The sequence below is a fragment of the Leptonotus elevatus genome, chromosome 13, assembly GCF_054856555.1.
Source record: "Leptonotus elevatus isolate MCC_2025b chromosome 13, RoL_Lele_1.0, whole genome shotgun sequence".
Lineage (NCBI taxonomy): Eukaryota > Metazoa > Chordata > Actinopteri > Syngnathiformes > Syngnathidae > Leptonotus > Leptonotus elevatus.
Genome location: NC_141251.1, coordinates 16770440 through 16785307, shown reverse-complemented (window position 1 = coordinate 16785307; position 14868 = coordinate 16770440). Strand labels below are relative to the sequence as shown.

Sequence of the window (14868 nt, the reverse complement as noted above, 5' to 3'; positions counted from 1 at the left end):
ACTTTGTAAAGGTTTTGGTGTGGCCAGCGGGCTGTGTAGCCCACTAAAATAGATCCGCCCCGCCACCAAACAACAGCTGAATTCCATGTCCATATTTAAAACCAAAACAAGAACAATCTGCAGTATAAGCTAGTAGTGGTAGTCCCCATTATTCACACCCACTTTTTCAACAGCTACACGTCTAATGCTGCCTTTAAATTGGGTAACGTCAAAAGTTATTTTCAGTGTATGCCACAAGCCACCTCAAAATTGACAGAGTCACAAATGGCCTTAGTTTGGACACAGCTGCAGTATACTATAAAGAAGTAATATAGTCCTCAGAGGACTGGGAAAAAAAGCTTCCCCACCCTTGACCCTGACCCTCTAGTGGCAACAATCCAAGTAACACATCAATTGGCTGTCATCCATGTAGCTTAAATTGTCAGCTGCCAGCAGGGTCCTTGCAATCAGCATGGAGAAAGTGTCCTTCAGTGACTGCTCATCACCGTCCACAAAATGAGCATGAGAGTCATTTAGACATTTGAAATCAACCACCTGATCCTGATCATAACACAATTATCACATTTTAGCAGCAGGTGGTGTCTTCCAATCCGCTCCTGGAGAGTAGAACCCATCAAACGGGCCCGGCCCTCAAGACCGCATGCCAAAACTGGGCCATTCCAAGCATTGGCAAGGTGGCAAAAGCGTGTCTGCATGGGGGCGTCCACTTCCTCCCAGGCACTGATGGCGTGTGTAGTCACTATTCAAAGAAAATGGAGAAACCAGCTAAGGTGCGTTTACTGTATCTCAATCATAAGGTTTGGAAGACCAGGGCTTGTTGTCACATGGGTAGGTTGTCACATTGTGATTCTCTTCTCCACCAGAGGGCACAAAAAAAAGTGGAACACTAGTTTTCTTCTTTTGGTCAGGGGTTCCGTTGTCTCTGAGAAGAAAATTACTCATTGTAACCTGATATGTGCGCCAGTTAACCATTTTGCACAACCCAAAGTAAAATATTGTATTATTTTAACTTTATATAGAATGGAACAAGCGTTGTCCATCTACAAATTCTAGCAGCAATTCATGTGAACATTTTGTCATGCGTCAAGTCAACTTTAAACTAGGGATAGTACAAAGTAGTAGTGGTAGTTTGGGGCAAGATGTATCAGTCATTTTGGGGTTAGTTGTCACACATGCAAACAACGGGCCAATGAAAAATGTACCGCTGGCGAATCAGTTTACCGTTTACGTATGCCAGAATTTCCCTGAGACGAGTGCGAAAATTGGTTTGTTAGGTTTAGTATGAGTGCTTAGAAATTAATGTTTAGTTGTTGGAACTACAGTATGTCCACATTTCAAGACTGGTTTAAGTTTCATGATGAAGCAATGCTTTATGTTTTGTAAATCAATCAGGCGAGAGTGCCTAGTGCGTAGTCGGGATCGCTGGTTCGTCCCCAGAGTAAATTTGCGGTCCTCTCCTTCAGCTCATATTGAGTGAAATTAAATCAATTCTTTCACGTACGCGTTCACGTACGCGGAGGTAAAGACAAGTCGAGGCTTCTTTTCTTCTCTCCTTTATTCACACAAAGCAATAGAGTGAGGGACTACTCATGACTCCACCGAAATAGGTGGAAAGCTATGTCCCTTTGCATTATTTTGTGATGAAATAGTTTATATCCATAGTGAATTCCAGTAGGTCTCTTATTCAAAAACTTTCACAAAAAGAATAGTCTTATTTTTGTGAACGTTTTGACACATTAATATTGACAAGTTATTTAGTTAAATAAAGCAAAACTGACAAATACTTGCAGATATTGTTCATTTCTGTCAGGGGTGGGTGGTGGGTGGGGCATCACAAAGCATTTATGCTCAGGGCACCAAAATGGCTGTTCATGTTCAAGTAAAGCAAAGAAAAAAAGTCATTGCTTTATTAGTTGCAAAATGCACTGTGACATCTTACCCCATATAGCGAGACAACTTACCCAATAGTGGGGCAACATGTCACATGTTCACACTGCACTGATACAAAACATGAAAATGACACAAATACAAAATATATACCTAAGACTTTGATTTCTCATCTGATACACATTTTGTTTATATATGATGTATTGATTCCAAGAAATATATAAAGATGTAAATAGTGTGACATCAAACTCCAGTCTCCAGTACAATTGGAAACCCCTACAGTTAATCACCATGTTTACCTCAGTATTGTTTTCTATTCTATATTGCATGTAATTGCACACTTGCACACACACTTTTGATATCACTCAAGGCTCTGCTGTCACCTCCAAATGCAATTGGCCGTCTTTTTATTCCTTATCAGCAGGATGTCGCGAGCCAGCTGACTTCGAGTGATAGCTTTCCACGTCGATTTCGCCACCAGAGAAGTGCTACTCAAGAGGGACGGAAATTTCAGTCACCTCTTAATGCCGGATGCCGTCTCCATGGAGACCCTGCCCACGGTTTAAAGCTCAAACCCTCCGTCAGCAGGCATCTGAAGCCTGTTTTGCAGACACCTCATGAATTGATCACCTCACAAGTGCCATTAGGGGTACCTGCACCTTGGTTTTGATATCACAGAATGATATAGAGTGATGGAAGCAAATTGCTGCTTCTTGTCTGTTGGGTTCTATTGGAAATTTCCCATAATTATTATTTATATATGTTTGTTTAGTTACAGATTAAAGTATCAGGCCAGAGGGACGGTCTGGGTATAAGCATAGCTGGTGGGAAAGGTTCTTTGCCTTACAAAGACTATGACGAGGTTGGTAAATAACATCTGAAACCGTTTCATTTCCTGCAATATATTTGTTTTTCGAGCCCCCCTACACCATTCGGAGTCATATCAAAGTATTTAGCAAGGAGCCTTAGGTGACTCATGTTTACCTTGAACAAATCAATTTCTTTAAGGGCACTGCATGGATAAAATTGATCTCAGCTGTCGCTCAAGTGTGCTTATTACCTTTCAGGGTATTTTTATTTCCAGGGTTACAAAAGGGGGGCCCTCGGAAAAAGCAGGGGTCCATGTTGGAGACAGATTACTGGAGGTATTATTATTTTTGCCTCCTCCTCCTTTTTGTTATTGCTTCATTTATTGTAGTTAAATTTGATTCTCATCCTTTTTAAATTGTGTTTTTGCTACTTTCTGCCTTGGTAGATGCTGATTTAGTTCCCCTTCCAAACAATAGGGGGCACTAAAGTATAGAGAGAAATGATTCCGCTGCATGCTGCCGCTTCCACAATGGCCAAATCAATAAACAAGTGAAATTGCTTCACCGACAAAAACAAAATACAGAAAATTTGAATCGATGCTTGCATTATCAATTTGACCCCACTGAAAAAAACACCTGTGTGCACGTGGTGGAAATACACATGATAATGTAGTATTGTAAGATCCATATTGATGTGTAAGATGTAAGGCTTGACTTGTTAAAGTTTCATGCCCTCCTGCAGGTCAACAACCTCAGCATGCAGGGAGTGACCCACCTGGAGGCCGTCCGAGCCCTGAGGAACGCCGGGAGCTGCATTAAAATGAAAGTGCTGCGGGAAGGGGCGCACGTGAGACGGCAGGTGACAGATGATGCTGAGGATGCTGCGAGCCGGCGGCCAATCGGCCACGATGTCGCGGAATGCCAAAAGAGCACGCCGCAGAAGGCGGAGGGCAAGGAAGACTGCTCACCCAAGAAAATGGATGTGGTGTGCAACGGCAATGGCATTGTGGGTAGAGAAGAAACAGAGTGCATTTCAATCCCGTCATTAATTCTCACAGTGCTTCCTTGAAATGATGCCCTCAATAACGACTCCCTTTTTTCTTCTTCTTATTTTTTTCAGACTGATTTCAAGAGTAACTTGCGGAGGTCCCAGGCGGAGGCGGAGGCCTTGACCAAAATAAATGATTTGCATTTGGACAAAAACACAATGAAAGTAAGATGTTTAGTTTTTAATGACATTTTCACCACCATTTCAAATAGTTTTCAGATGATTTCATAACATTGCTGTGACAACTTGGTTGTGTTGAAATACACCAAGGATAAATAAGTAATAAAACTTATTTTAATAAGTTGGTCCATATTAAAACTAAGAAAGCAGTCTTAACTCCATAATATATTGTTTCTGAACAGACATTATTGCCTTGACATAACTTAGAAGTTTATTCAGTTCGGACAACTTAAAAATCTTATAACTATCCTTTAAAAGCTTTGTACAAAATGGATATGCCTGCAGTAGGACATATAGTTTTTAATATTGATAAACATGAATACAGGAAATGTGACTTTTGTATTAAAGTGGAATCACTAAAATATTAAATGTAAAAAGTACGAGAAGAGTTGAGTTGAATTACACAGATCTGTGCCAAAAAATGCAGTGTGAGGGATTGTGACGTCTGGCAAAAATCACAATGGCTGCCTTACAGATGACATACACGTGCATACACATTTGACATACGCAGCTCACCTAAACGCTCTTTGTGGTAATTGGTAATTTCACACTTGGTTGGTGGCCAGTCATTCCAGAGATTCGCCTGTTTTTATACAGTACAAGCAATTTAAAAGTCACTTTTTCATTACATGTCGCCTTCAATTTTAGAATTTTCAATTGTCATGTAAGTGTCAAGTTAGACAAGAAACTATTGTTAATAGATACGCTCTTGATAAATGCTATATTTTGCTTACAATACCCCCCTTTTTAAAAAAATACAAAATAAATCCTAATGACTATTTTCCATTTTGTCTTACATAAAGATGATGGACATTTTTAATTCAACCAAATTCTGTATTTGAACCAGTCTCATACATGACCTCAGCTCATGCGCATCATAGCTGTTAGCTCCTCTCTGGTTTATACTTCTTTAATTTTTATTATATTGGGATTCACAAGGCTTGTCAAAAAAGTTCCAGGGCTGGTGTCATGAAAGTTCTATTTCAAACCCAAACTACAATCAAAGAGTTTTCCCCATCAATGTGGGCCAGATGATCAACCAGTATATCTACAAAGAGATCCTGTGGCGTTTCCTTAGTTCAGTGTATGAGAAGAAGCGAAAGTTGTGGCAGGAACACTCGTGGCTACTTCATCCACGACAGCTTGTTTGCTCAAAATCCTCTGAGCATCTGACAATTCCTGGCTAAGGTGAACATCAGCATGCTGGAGCAACCTCTTTACTCATTCGACCTCGCTCCATGTCCCCCCCCCCCCCCCCTCTTTCTAAAACATAAGTGGGTCATGAAGGGGACCAAATTTGGAGGTGTGGCGGATCCTGGAAGAACGATTCCAGAAGTGCCTGAAGGCAGAGAAGGTTAGGAAAGCATGTTAGATTCCAGGGGGGGTTACTTTGAAGGGGAAAACTTGTAGCTTGACTGACTCCCATCACTTAACTCAACTTTAAAACTATGGCAGCAGATAAAATACAATGAAAACGGCAGAGGCCCCAGAATTGAACCCTGTGGAACACCATCCGTTCCGTTATACAATTGAATTAATATTGCACATATTCATAAAAACATAAAAAAAAAAACTATTGTCATGATTAGGAATCCAATATAAACACAAATATAGTTCAAGGTTTTATGAGGGTGGCAGATAATCATAGAACAGATTATAATTCAATTTCCAAAATGAGTTATTGAAACAAAATACAAACGAATCAATGTATTATATTACATATCTGTTACCATCCTAAAGCCCGTACCTGTCATTCTTTGACAGATCCCGCGGATCATCCTCACTCATCCTTCTACGTCTGATGAAGATGTGGAGCTGTTGCCACAAGCTCCCAGCAGAGAGGCGCATCACAACTCTGACATTCTCGAGTGTAGTGTCCCTTTGGAATGTTTTGACAGCGCCTTTTATCCACCTTGAGCGCATAGAGACTTTAAACCACTTTAGGGACTTTTGAAAGCAAACACAGGAACATGGTTGTTCCAATGTTACAATTGCAGTTTTTAAAATGTCAATTGCTGATAATAGAATGATGTGGCATTAGTCGTTTACAAAGTCCTGTCATATTTATCATTTTAGAAATACAGTGGTGCCTTGAAATACAAGTGACCACCAGAGTTAGATGTTTTTTGAGATGCCAGCTGATTTGAATTGAAAGCATAACTTTGAGATACGAGCGCTGTATGGTGGCAACTCAGATCACTTTAAAGCAAGAAGAAGTTTGACATTGTGAATAAATCTTCCCCAAAAGATCTTCAAGTTGTTTGATGCCACTCCCGGTTAACATTTACTGTCAAATTAAACATTTAAAAAAAAGAGTATTTGAAACGTCAGGTAGCTTAATAGAAGAATAGGAAATCTCATAGAGCAGCTAATGAATAGCATCTATGTTGCAGATGTTTTCTTTTTTTTACATTTCCATTCATCTCAATGGGGAAAAACAATTTGACAAACAGGTGTTTTGAGTTACAAGCGTAGTGATGTAATTAATTAAACTTGTATCTTAAGGCACTTTGTTTTATTAACTTGCACAATTGAAGAACCTGCATATACGTAAATGGTAAATGGATTGCTTTTTATATAGCGCTTTATTTACACTATGTGGCGCCCAAATTAATGATGCTGTTAATGTTAATGGACACAGAATAAACATCCATCCATCCATTTTATGGATAAAACAAATGCACAGCTGGCAGCCTTTAATATTTTACACTGTGAATTTTTCATCACAATGAAAGCACAGTTACACTTCTGCAACTGTTTTTACAGTATGTGCCATGTGTTATTCCTCGATAAACAACCCCCTGTTGTTCATATTTATTCCAATAAAGCCTCGTGAAATTGGCTATAGGAAATAGGATTTTAGGCAATGTGGCAGTCATAGTGAATCTGTGTTATGTGTGTGTAGAGTCAAGAGTCCAACCAATTACCAGAAGGCGGCTCTGTTATTGCCAGAGATGAGCACCATCTAAAGTCACACCTACGACTGATGGGATGTGTTATGGGAGCAGGCCATATTCTTACAGTACATATTGTGTTCACTACACGATTTTCCAAAACAAATTAAAAAAATACCCACAAGGTCAGGGTGTTTTTTAATTTTTTAATTTTAAATATGAGGGAAAGAAATAGTCGGGCAGCAATGATTTACAGCTACAATAAATACTGTCACCAACTGTCTTATGTGATTTATTTCCATGTAAATATATAAAAAAAATAGATAATAACTTGTTCACAAGTTAAATATAATTTTTTTAAAAACTATCCATCCATATTTTTTTTATAATGCTTGTCCTCATTAGCTATACTGGAGCTTTAAGTAAAATTCTTAATAGTAATAATTTTACACTGTTATGTGCAAAATTGGCACGAAATGAGCAAAATGCCACTATGGAAGAACCTAATGGAATGTCTGCTGGTTTTAATGTGCATAGTTCGATCCTGTCTAGAGGAGGGAAGGAACTGCAAGAGGTGGTGACCAGGATGTGGAGGGTCCAAGAGAATTTTGCTTATCTTGTTAACATTATTTAGTTAACTACTGTTAAAATGAAGACATAAAACAAATATGGTTTAAATGACAAATATTTCACCAATAATAATACTAAAAAAACAACAAAAAATCAAAAAAACTTTGATAAGAAGTGCCAAAGCAACTGTGTCATGCATCCAAATTTCATTATCCAGATTCTGACCCAAATGTAAGTTTTCCTTCGCAACAACTTCTTGAAATAATGTATTTGCATTTTGTGAGAAACAAGTTTTGTAGGGCTAGATATTAGATTTACTTTTTTTTTTTTTAACAAGGCAGTAAACAACATTTCTGTGTGGACAATGTTTGGGGTTCTGTCGACTCAAAACAATCATCCTTCTGCAGTCCTGCAGTGTTTCCACTTTGGCTCAATTTGGTGGAGCTACATCCCAGCATCATATTCATTTTGGTGGATAGTGCGAGACCCAAATGCTAATAGACCGCAACACCAAGTAGACCGGAATGCTGGCAAAAACACAAGCAAACCCAGATGAGGTACAAGAAAGGACAGAAAACAGCAACAACTAAATACTCCAAGATTAGAGAGGAGACACTGGTGGGTAGAATAAAAAGAGCACACTGGGAATTGACAGCAGACAGCGGGAACAAGGCAGGGGTGCGCGTGACAAGTCAGGTAAACCCAGTGACAGACAGTAGAAACAGTGGCAGCAGAAATGAAAGCGCTCATACTCCACATATAGCCAACGGTCGCCATCTTGTAGGCTGGATCTATATGTGTCTGGAAACCACACATGACCTTCAGTTCATTCATTCGATCCCGAGTGAAACAAATCTATATGAAAATCCAATGAGCTCTGTCCATTTGCACACTCTTTCAATTATGAAGTGTGCACACCTGCTCTGCTACATGCTGAGCGGTCAATGTAAAGGATCACACATCTCTAAATGGATTTCAGCAGGACTTCTCGTGTCACATGAGGTGCAGGAGCCCTATTGCATTTGATTCACTTGAGGGAATCACATCTTCTATTTTCTTTTCTGCCATTATATTATGTAGTTTGTCATATAGTGGCCATGGGTGTTTATGTAAACTGCAGTGGGGTGTATTAGCATTAAGGCCTTTGTGGGTTTGGACCCCCCCACCACTACCCAATCGATGAATAATGTATCGATTGTATCTTATTAATCTTATCAAACACATTCGTAATAAATTTGAGTCGAGATGGTGAGTCTTCAGGCCCGCTCTCAGATCTTAACATCAGTAACCTCTGACTTCATAAATGTTCTTCTGGATGAAAGGAGAGACACTGAAACTGGCACACTCCAACATACTATAGGACAGGGTGTCCAATCTACGGCACGGGTGCCATGTGCGGCCCACCATCCATTTTTCAGAGGCCCATAGCATAAACTAAAAATGACATTTGACACTCACACAGGTTATCTTAAAAAAAGAAAGGTGGAAAAGGGCAGAATGAGAATGGAAGGTGTCATAAAATAGGAGCCACTGCTAATAATTTATGTACTGCAAAACTTTTCTAGATATGCAAAGAATGCAAAGAAACTCACGGCTAAAATAATAACACTATTTCTCTTCAAAATGCTTTGGTAAAAAAAAAATAAAAAAATTTAGAAGCAAAAATAGTTTATTTCATTTTCTGCTCTGTGTCTGGGCCTGATTTACGAACATGAATGATGAACAGTAACTGTTTTAAAATTGGTCAGCTTACTACAATTTACTCTTCTTTTGGCTCTGAATATGGATATAATATGACTGAATATGTTCAGTGCAGGGGTAGATCTAGTCTATTGGGATACAGGGCCAAGGCCACCCCAAAATCTTGAAAATCCTATGTATGTAATCAGGCTTGGGGAGTAACGGAATACATGTACCGCCGTTACGTAATCAGAATACCAGAAAATGTAACTGTATTCCGTTACAGTTACAGGAAAAAACATGTAATCAGATTACAGGTACATTTATTAAAAATGGGGATTACTTCGAGGTATTGCAAAAAAAAAAGAGAGAGAGAGAGAGAGAGACAGAGAGAGAGAGAAAGAGAGAGACAGAGACAGAGACAGAGCGAGAGGGCCCGCGCGAGTGGGACCATTGCTACATGTCGGGGAGGTGGTTATGAACGAACTGACTAGTCGTGTCCTGCACACACGGGCAGTTTCAAAAAGTTTCACAGACGGGAGGTGGAAATGGCGACCGGTATTCACTGGAACTTACTCAGAGCGAAAAATTTAGCTGAGAGTCCAGCGGCATGCTACGCGCTGTAGCTTCTTTCTAGCTAGCCCGCTACCCTACAACTAGTGTTGTTCTGATACCGATACTGGTATCGCCAAAGGCCCCGATACTGCATATAAAACAGTGGTATCGGTGAGTACTAACAGGTAACATGCCGATACCATTAATTCTGACGCTAATATAGGATTTTGGATGCAGCATCTTGTGTCTTGCTCATGCAGCATGACATTCACTGATGTGTGACATGTTCACTGTATGCCGAGCTAACATATCCGATTGGCCCTTGAATACTCTCAACCAATGGCAGGACAGCTTTTTCATATTGAGAAAAAAAACATCGGTATGGTAGCGGCATCGGCCGATACTGCAAAGCTGGGTATCGGAATCGGTATCGGGGGCCAAAAAACGGTATTGGAACAACACTACCTACCTACTTGGATTACGTTACTAACTACATTTTTTAGCAGGTAACTTGTAACTGTAACGGATTACATTTTAAAAGTAAACCCCCCAACTCTGTATGTAATCCTATGCCATCTTTAACAGAAAGCTTTTATGTACCAGTTTTTCAAAATAACTTAAATATAAACAATAACTTAAATCTAAAATAATTCTCTCTCTCTCTCTCTCTCTCTCTCTCTCTCTCTCTCTCTCTCTCTCTCTCTCTCTCTCTCTCTCTCTCTCTCTCTCTCTCTCTCTCTCTCCCTCTCTCTCGCCCTCGCTCTCTTTTGCACTCCCTCTCATCGTAGAAATTGTAATCCCTCAAAGTAATCCCCAATTTTAATAAATGTACCTGTAATCTGATTACATGTTTTTTCCTGTAACTCTAACGGGATACAGTTAAAAAAAAATTGTAATCTGATTACGTAGCGGCTGTATAGGAACAATAATTGAAATCTAAAATAATTCTCTCTCTCTCTCTCTCTCTCTCTGACCCTCAAATAAAAAAGTTTTGACACCCCTGTAGTCTAGGACCTGTTCTCGAGATGCACTACTTTTGTGCCCTGTCGAAGAAGTTTGTTTCCTTCTGCAATGAGCAGGTTGCTTTGACATAAATTGCAAATAAAAAAAGCCACCTCACTAGCAGGCACACAGAGATAGCCCCCAAAGGGTGCAAAGGCACCTGCCCTTTTGACCTGGATGAGAAAAGTTCTGTCTGTTGGAGCCCAGTTTTGTCTTCATTCATCAATATTTAAAAACTGAAAATGACCCCTAGCCCCACAGCTTGCAGTGCTGAGCGCCAGGGACAAGAGCCGTCAGGGACAGACTTCAGAATTACCTCTCTCACACACACTATTGAAATGCTAACACGGTAAAAAAAAGAAATAAAAAAAGTAATAAAAATGTGAACAAAAATGCCAACATACACGCTAAGTGGGATATATATATATGTTCAACTATACAAGCAAATAAGATTTATTTAATCACTTCATATTATAATAGTATATTGTAATTTGATCTGAGAGTTGTTTTCCAACCTGTGGAGCCAAGGCACTTATTTTGCATAAGAAAACATCACGTCAAACCAGCAAACAAAAATTATATATATATATATAAGTACATTTGTGACTAAACTGAGTTAATATCATTATATCAGGATTAAATCTTTTTATTTTTGTTTGCTGGTTTGACGTGAGTGAGGTTTCTTATGCAAAATAAGTGCCTTGGCTCCACAGGTTGGAAAACAACTCGCAGATCAAATTACAATTATACTATTATAAAATGAAATTATTAAATAAGTCTTATTTGATGGACATAAGACAAAGATGTGGCATAATTAACTCTTTGACCGCCATAAACGTTATAAAACGTTTAGTAAAAACCTACGGAGGGGCGCCGAGGACGTTAATATCTGGTTTATCTCGTTATTACTGCGTTAACATGATGTGTGAATGAGCTCAGCTCATGCCCTAAGCACGCAACCATAGTCATCTCTTTATTCATGTCACGGTGTGGTCACGGAGCGGCGTGGTGTCTGTCGGCGTGTGAAGTGGAGGACCCAAAATGCAGGGAGGCAGGAGAACCACAGCAGGAGTGTGGGCGAAACTGGCGTGCTTTATTTTACAAAAAACACTAACCAGGGTACTGGTTAATGCTAACTAAACAACAAACTGAAACGCTACAAAATCAAAATGACATACAGAACTCCGGTGTGACCGTGACAAGCGGCAATGATCCCACGCTGACTGATCACCACCAGGAATTAAATACACTCACACTAATTGGGTAACTAGTCACACCTGGGGCCAGGCACAAGTGGCTGAGGGCCAACCCTTTGGTTGTCAGTCAGATTGGTCAACCCGCGGAAGGGCTGGAACCCACTCAGGACCAATCGGGACCCTCAACCAAAACCAGATCTTCCCAGACATGACAATTCATGTTGGCAATACGGCCAACACACTGGATTACAAACGAAACGAACAAGGTGTGCTTTAATTGCGGATTTCCACCTTTATTTTGAGGGGATTTACAGATCGGTCAACATTTGCCTCCCAGACTAGGCCTTGATACAACAATCCGACGTCGCAAGTCGGAAACTGTCCTGGCATATGTGCTCGTTATGGTGCTCGAGGCCTACTAGCGTCGGTTAGCTGTGTGCTATGCTATCATCAATTATCCTCGGACCTCGGATTAAACCAAACTCACGTTTGAAACAAAACACCTCAGTCATGAACATAGCGATTTCCGACGTTCGTTTCATGTACCACAAATCTTGTGTTGGATTAATAAAGACTTGGCAGCGATGAGCGAAGGCTCAGGGGCTAAATGCTGTTAGCACCGGAGCGCTACACTAGCGTCATGAAACTCGAGAACTCGCTCTACCTTCCCCGCTGCATTGTGATCGGCTGCAGCGTCGCTTGAAGGATATGACGCACGCGAGGCACCACCGTAACCATGGACAGCGGCATAATGGATTAGCGCTTATAAATGGAGGGGGAAAAAGAGGTGCGTGAAAGAACCGAACAGATTGGGGACGGACCGAACCGAAACTATTTAACCGATCGGATTTAACGGTTTTCAAAAACTGTTCCAGCCCTACTACTATTATATATATACACATAAATATATATATATATATATATATATACACATATATATATATATATATATATATATATATATATATATATATATATATATATATATATATATATATATATATATATATATATATACTAAGCAACATAAAAAATATACTAGAAATGCTTTAAGGGCTTTGTAAAATCAAAAACTGCTTTAAATTTGATTAGATTCCAAATCGGCAGAGGAGCGAGTGCTGCAGTGTGCGATTGTGTGCTGCGATAGACATAGACATAAACAGCGGGATGGAAATAGAATAGGGCAGCTGTGACAGGAACGAAGAATGTAGTGTACTTAAGGCTTAGCATCCACTTCAGAGGTCACCTTTCGCACACTTGTGGGGCAACAAGGAACAAATTGTAAACAAGCAAACAAATGAATCAGTTTTCACACTGACTTCACTGATGCCATCTAATGATTAATAATAATGAATCCTTTGCCAACAAAAGGACAAAAACAACACAACAGACATAAGTTAACAGCTCTAGATGAAAAGACAGTTTAAAAAAACATCTAATGTCATGTCCATGTTGGGCACTTAGTTTTTTCTTTCAGCTGTCAGACATGTCACACAGGCGCTTTTATTCGGCTTTCTCATCTGTCAGTGCATCAGCTAGAAATAACAACACAAGCTCACTCTTCCAATCATAAACATAAGGAAAACAATCTTATGTAGGCAATGGGGTGACCATAATGTGCAATTTGTCACTGTCCACAACAGGAGAAAATAAAATGTTGGCTTGACACTAGTGTGGAATCTAACAAAATACATTTACCCATTGTAAAGAGTGTAAAGAGAATGAAGTCATTCCAAACTCAAATGATCATTTAAAAGGGAAGTCAACCCAAAAATAACCTCTTGAGTTCAGGAACAAAATCCAATCATTTATCAGGGCTCAGGTAACGACCAATCACGGCTCAGCTTGAGAAAACCGGTGAGCTGTGTTTGGTTGTGATTGGAGCAGCTGTGAGGTCATTGTCAGTCAACACTAAGTGGCAGTACAAGACAAAATGGCCACCCACTGAGATGGATAAAAACAGGTGGATTTTGCTGCTCATTTCTTATTCCTCAACCACAATATTAATCTGAATACCATGCTTAGACTTGGTGGGCTGCATATAATTTATTATTGAGAATAATTTTTTGGGGGTTGACTTCACTTTAATGTGCAGGCAATGTTTTAATTAACATTCTTGTCTGCCCAACAAGTGCAACTCCTCTAAACCATAATTAAATTGAAGAAAAATTAATTAAAACTTTTCACTTTTTAAGTATTTCTGGAATTAATATAACTGATTTAATTAACTACTTATATTGATTAGGTAAACCCTGTCCTGGTTAGCACCACTGTTGGTTTTACGATTATCATTACACTTTTCCTCTTCTTCATCAATGGTACCCTATTTAATGGGGGGGAGGGGGGGGGGATCTTGCGGGGTTAATCATTTTTTTATCTGACGTCATCATGCATCATAATTGTTTGAAGTCCAAGTTTGTTTGACTGACTTATGTCATATGGAGGCATATGTTTGGTTGAACTCCAAATTGCACCACACTTGGGGTTGTCATGTCTGGGAAGATCTGGTTTTGGTTGAGGGTCCCGATTGGTCCTGAGTGGGTTCCAACCCTTCCGGGTTGACCAATCCGGGCCCTCAGCCACTTATGCCTGGCCCCAGGTGTGGCTAGTTACCCAATTAGTGTGATAGTATTTAATTCCCGGGTGGTGATCAGTCTGCGTGGCATCATTGCCGCTTGTCACGGTCACCACCGGAGTTCTGTCTGTCATTTTGATTTTGTATATTTTCAGTTTGTTGTTTAGTTAGCATTAACCAGTACCCTGGTTAGTGTTTTCTGTAAAATAAAGCACACCAGTTTCGCACTCCTGCTGTGGTTCTCCTGCCTCCCTGCATTTTGGGTCCTCCACTTCACACGCCGACAGACACCACGCCGCTCCGTGACCACACCGTGACAAGGGTCTCAGACTCTCCACGGTTAAAAAAAGTTTTTAAAAAATGTATTACCCTTACACATCACAGATTTTCATATACTGTGTGGAGATTCAATTCTCTTCTTTCAAGCACACTGTTGTTTGCAGGTCCCAGCGTGAACATTGTTGGCGGTGCG

The 14868-nt window shown here is 39.9% G+C and overlaps 1 protein-coding gene across 1 annotated transcript; it reads left to right on the top strand.

Annotated features, from left to right (window-relative positions):
* The first annotated feature begins 225 nt into the window (after window positions 1-225).
* On the top strand, window positions 226-6525 carry LOC147164014 (uncharacterized). Its single transcript, XM_086093203.1, has 7 exons — window positions 226-770; window positions 2312-2536; window positions 2660-2749; window positions 2955-3032; window positions 3439-3702; window positions 3817-3909; window positions 5689-6525. The coding sequence occupies exons 1-7, from the start codon at window positions 753-755 to the stop codon at window positions 5839-5841; spliced, it is 921 nt and encodes a 306-aa protein (XP_085949329.1). The 5' UTR covers window positions 226-752; the 3' UTR covers window positions 5842-6525.
* The last annotated feature ends 8343 nt before the right edge of the window (window positions 6526-14868 follow it).

Coding starts and splice junctions, on each gene's coding strand:
- LOC147164014 (XM_086093203.1), top strand. Junction 2,537..2,659: donor CCTCACAAGTGCCATTAGGG/GTACCTGCACCT, acceptor ATGTTTGTTTAG/TTACAGATTAAAGTATCAGG. Junction 3,703..3,816: donor TGTGCAACGGCAATGGCATT/GTGGGTAGAGAA, acceptor TATTTTTTTCAG/ACTGATTTCAAGAGTAACTT.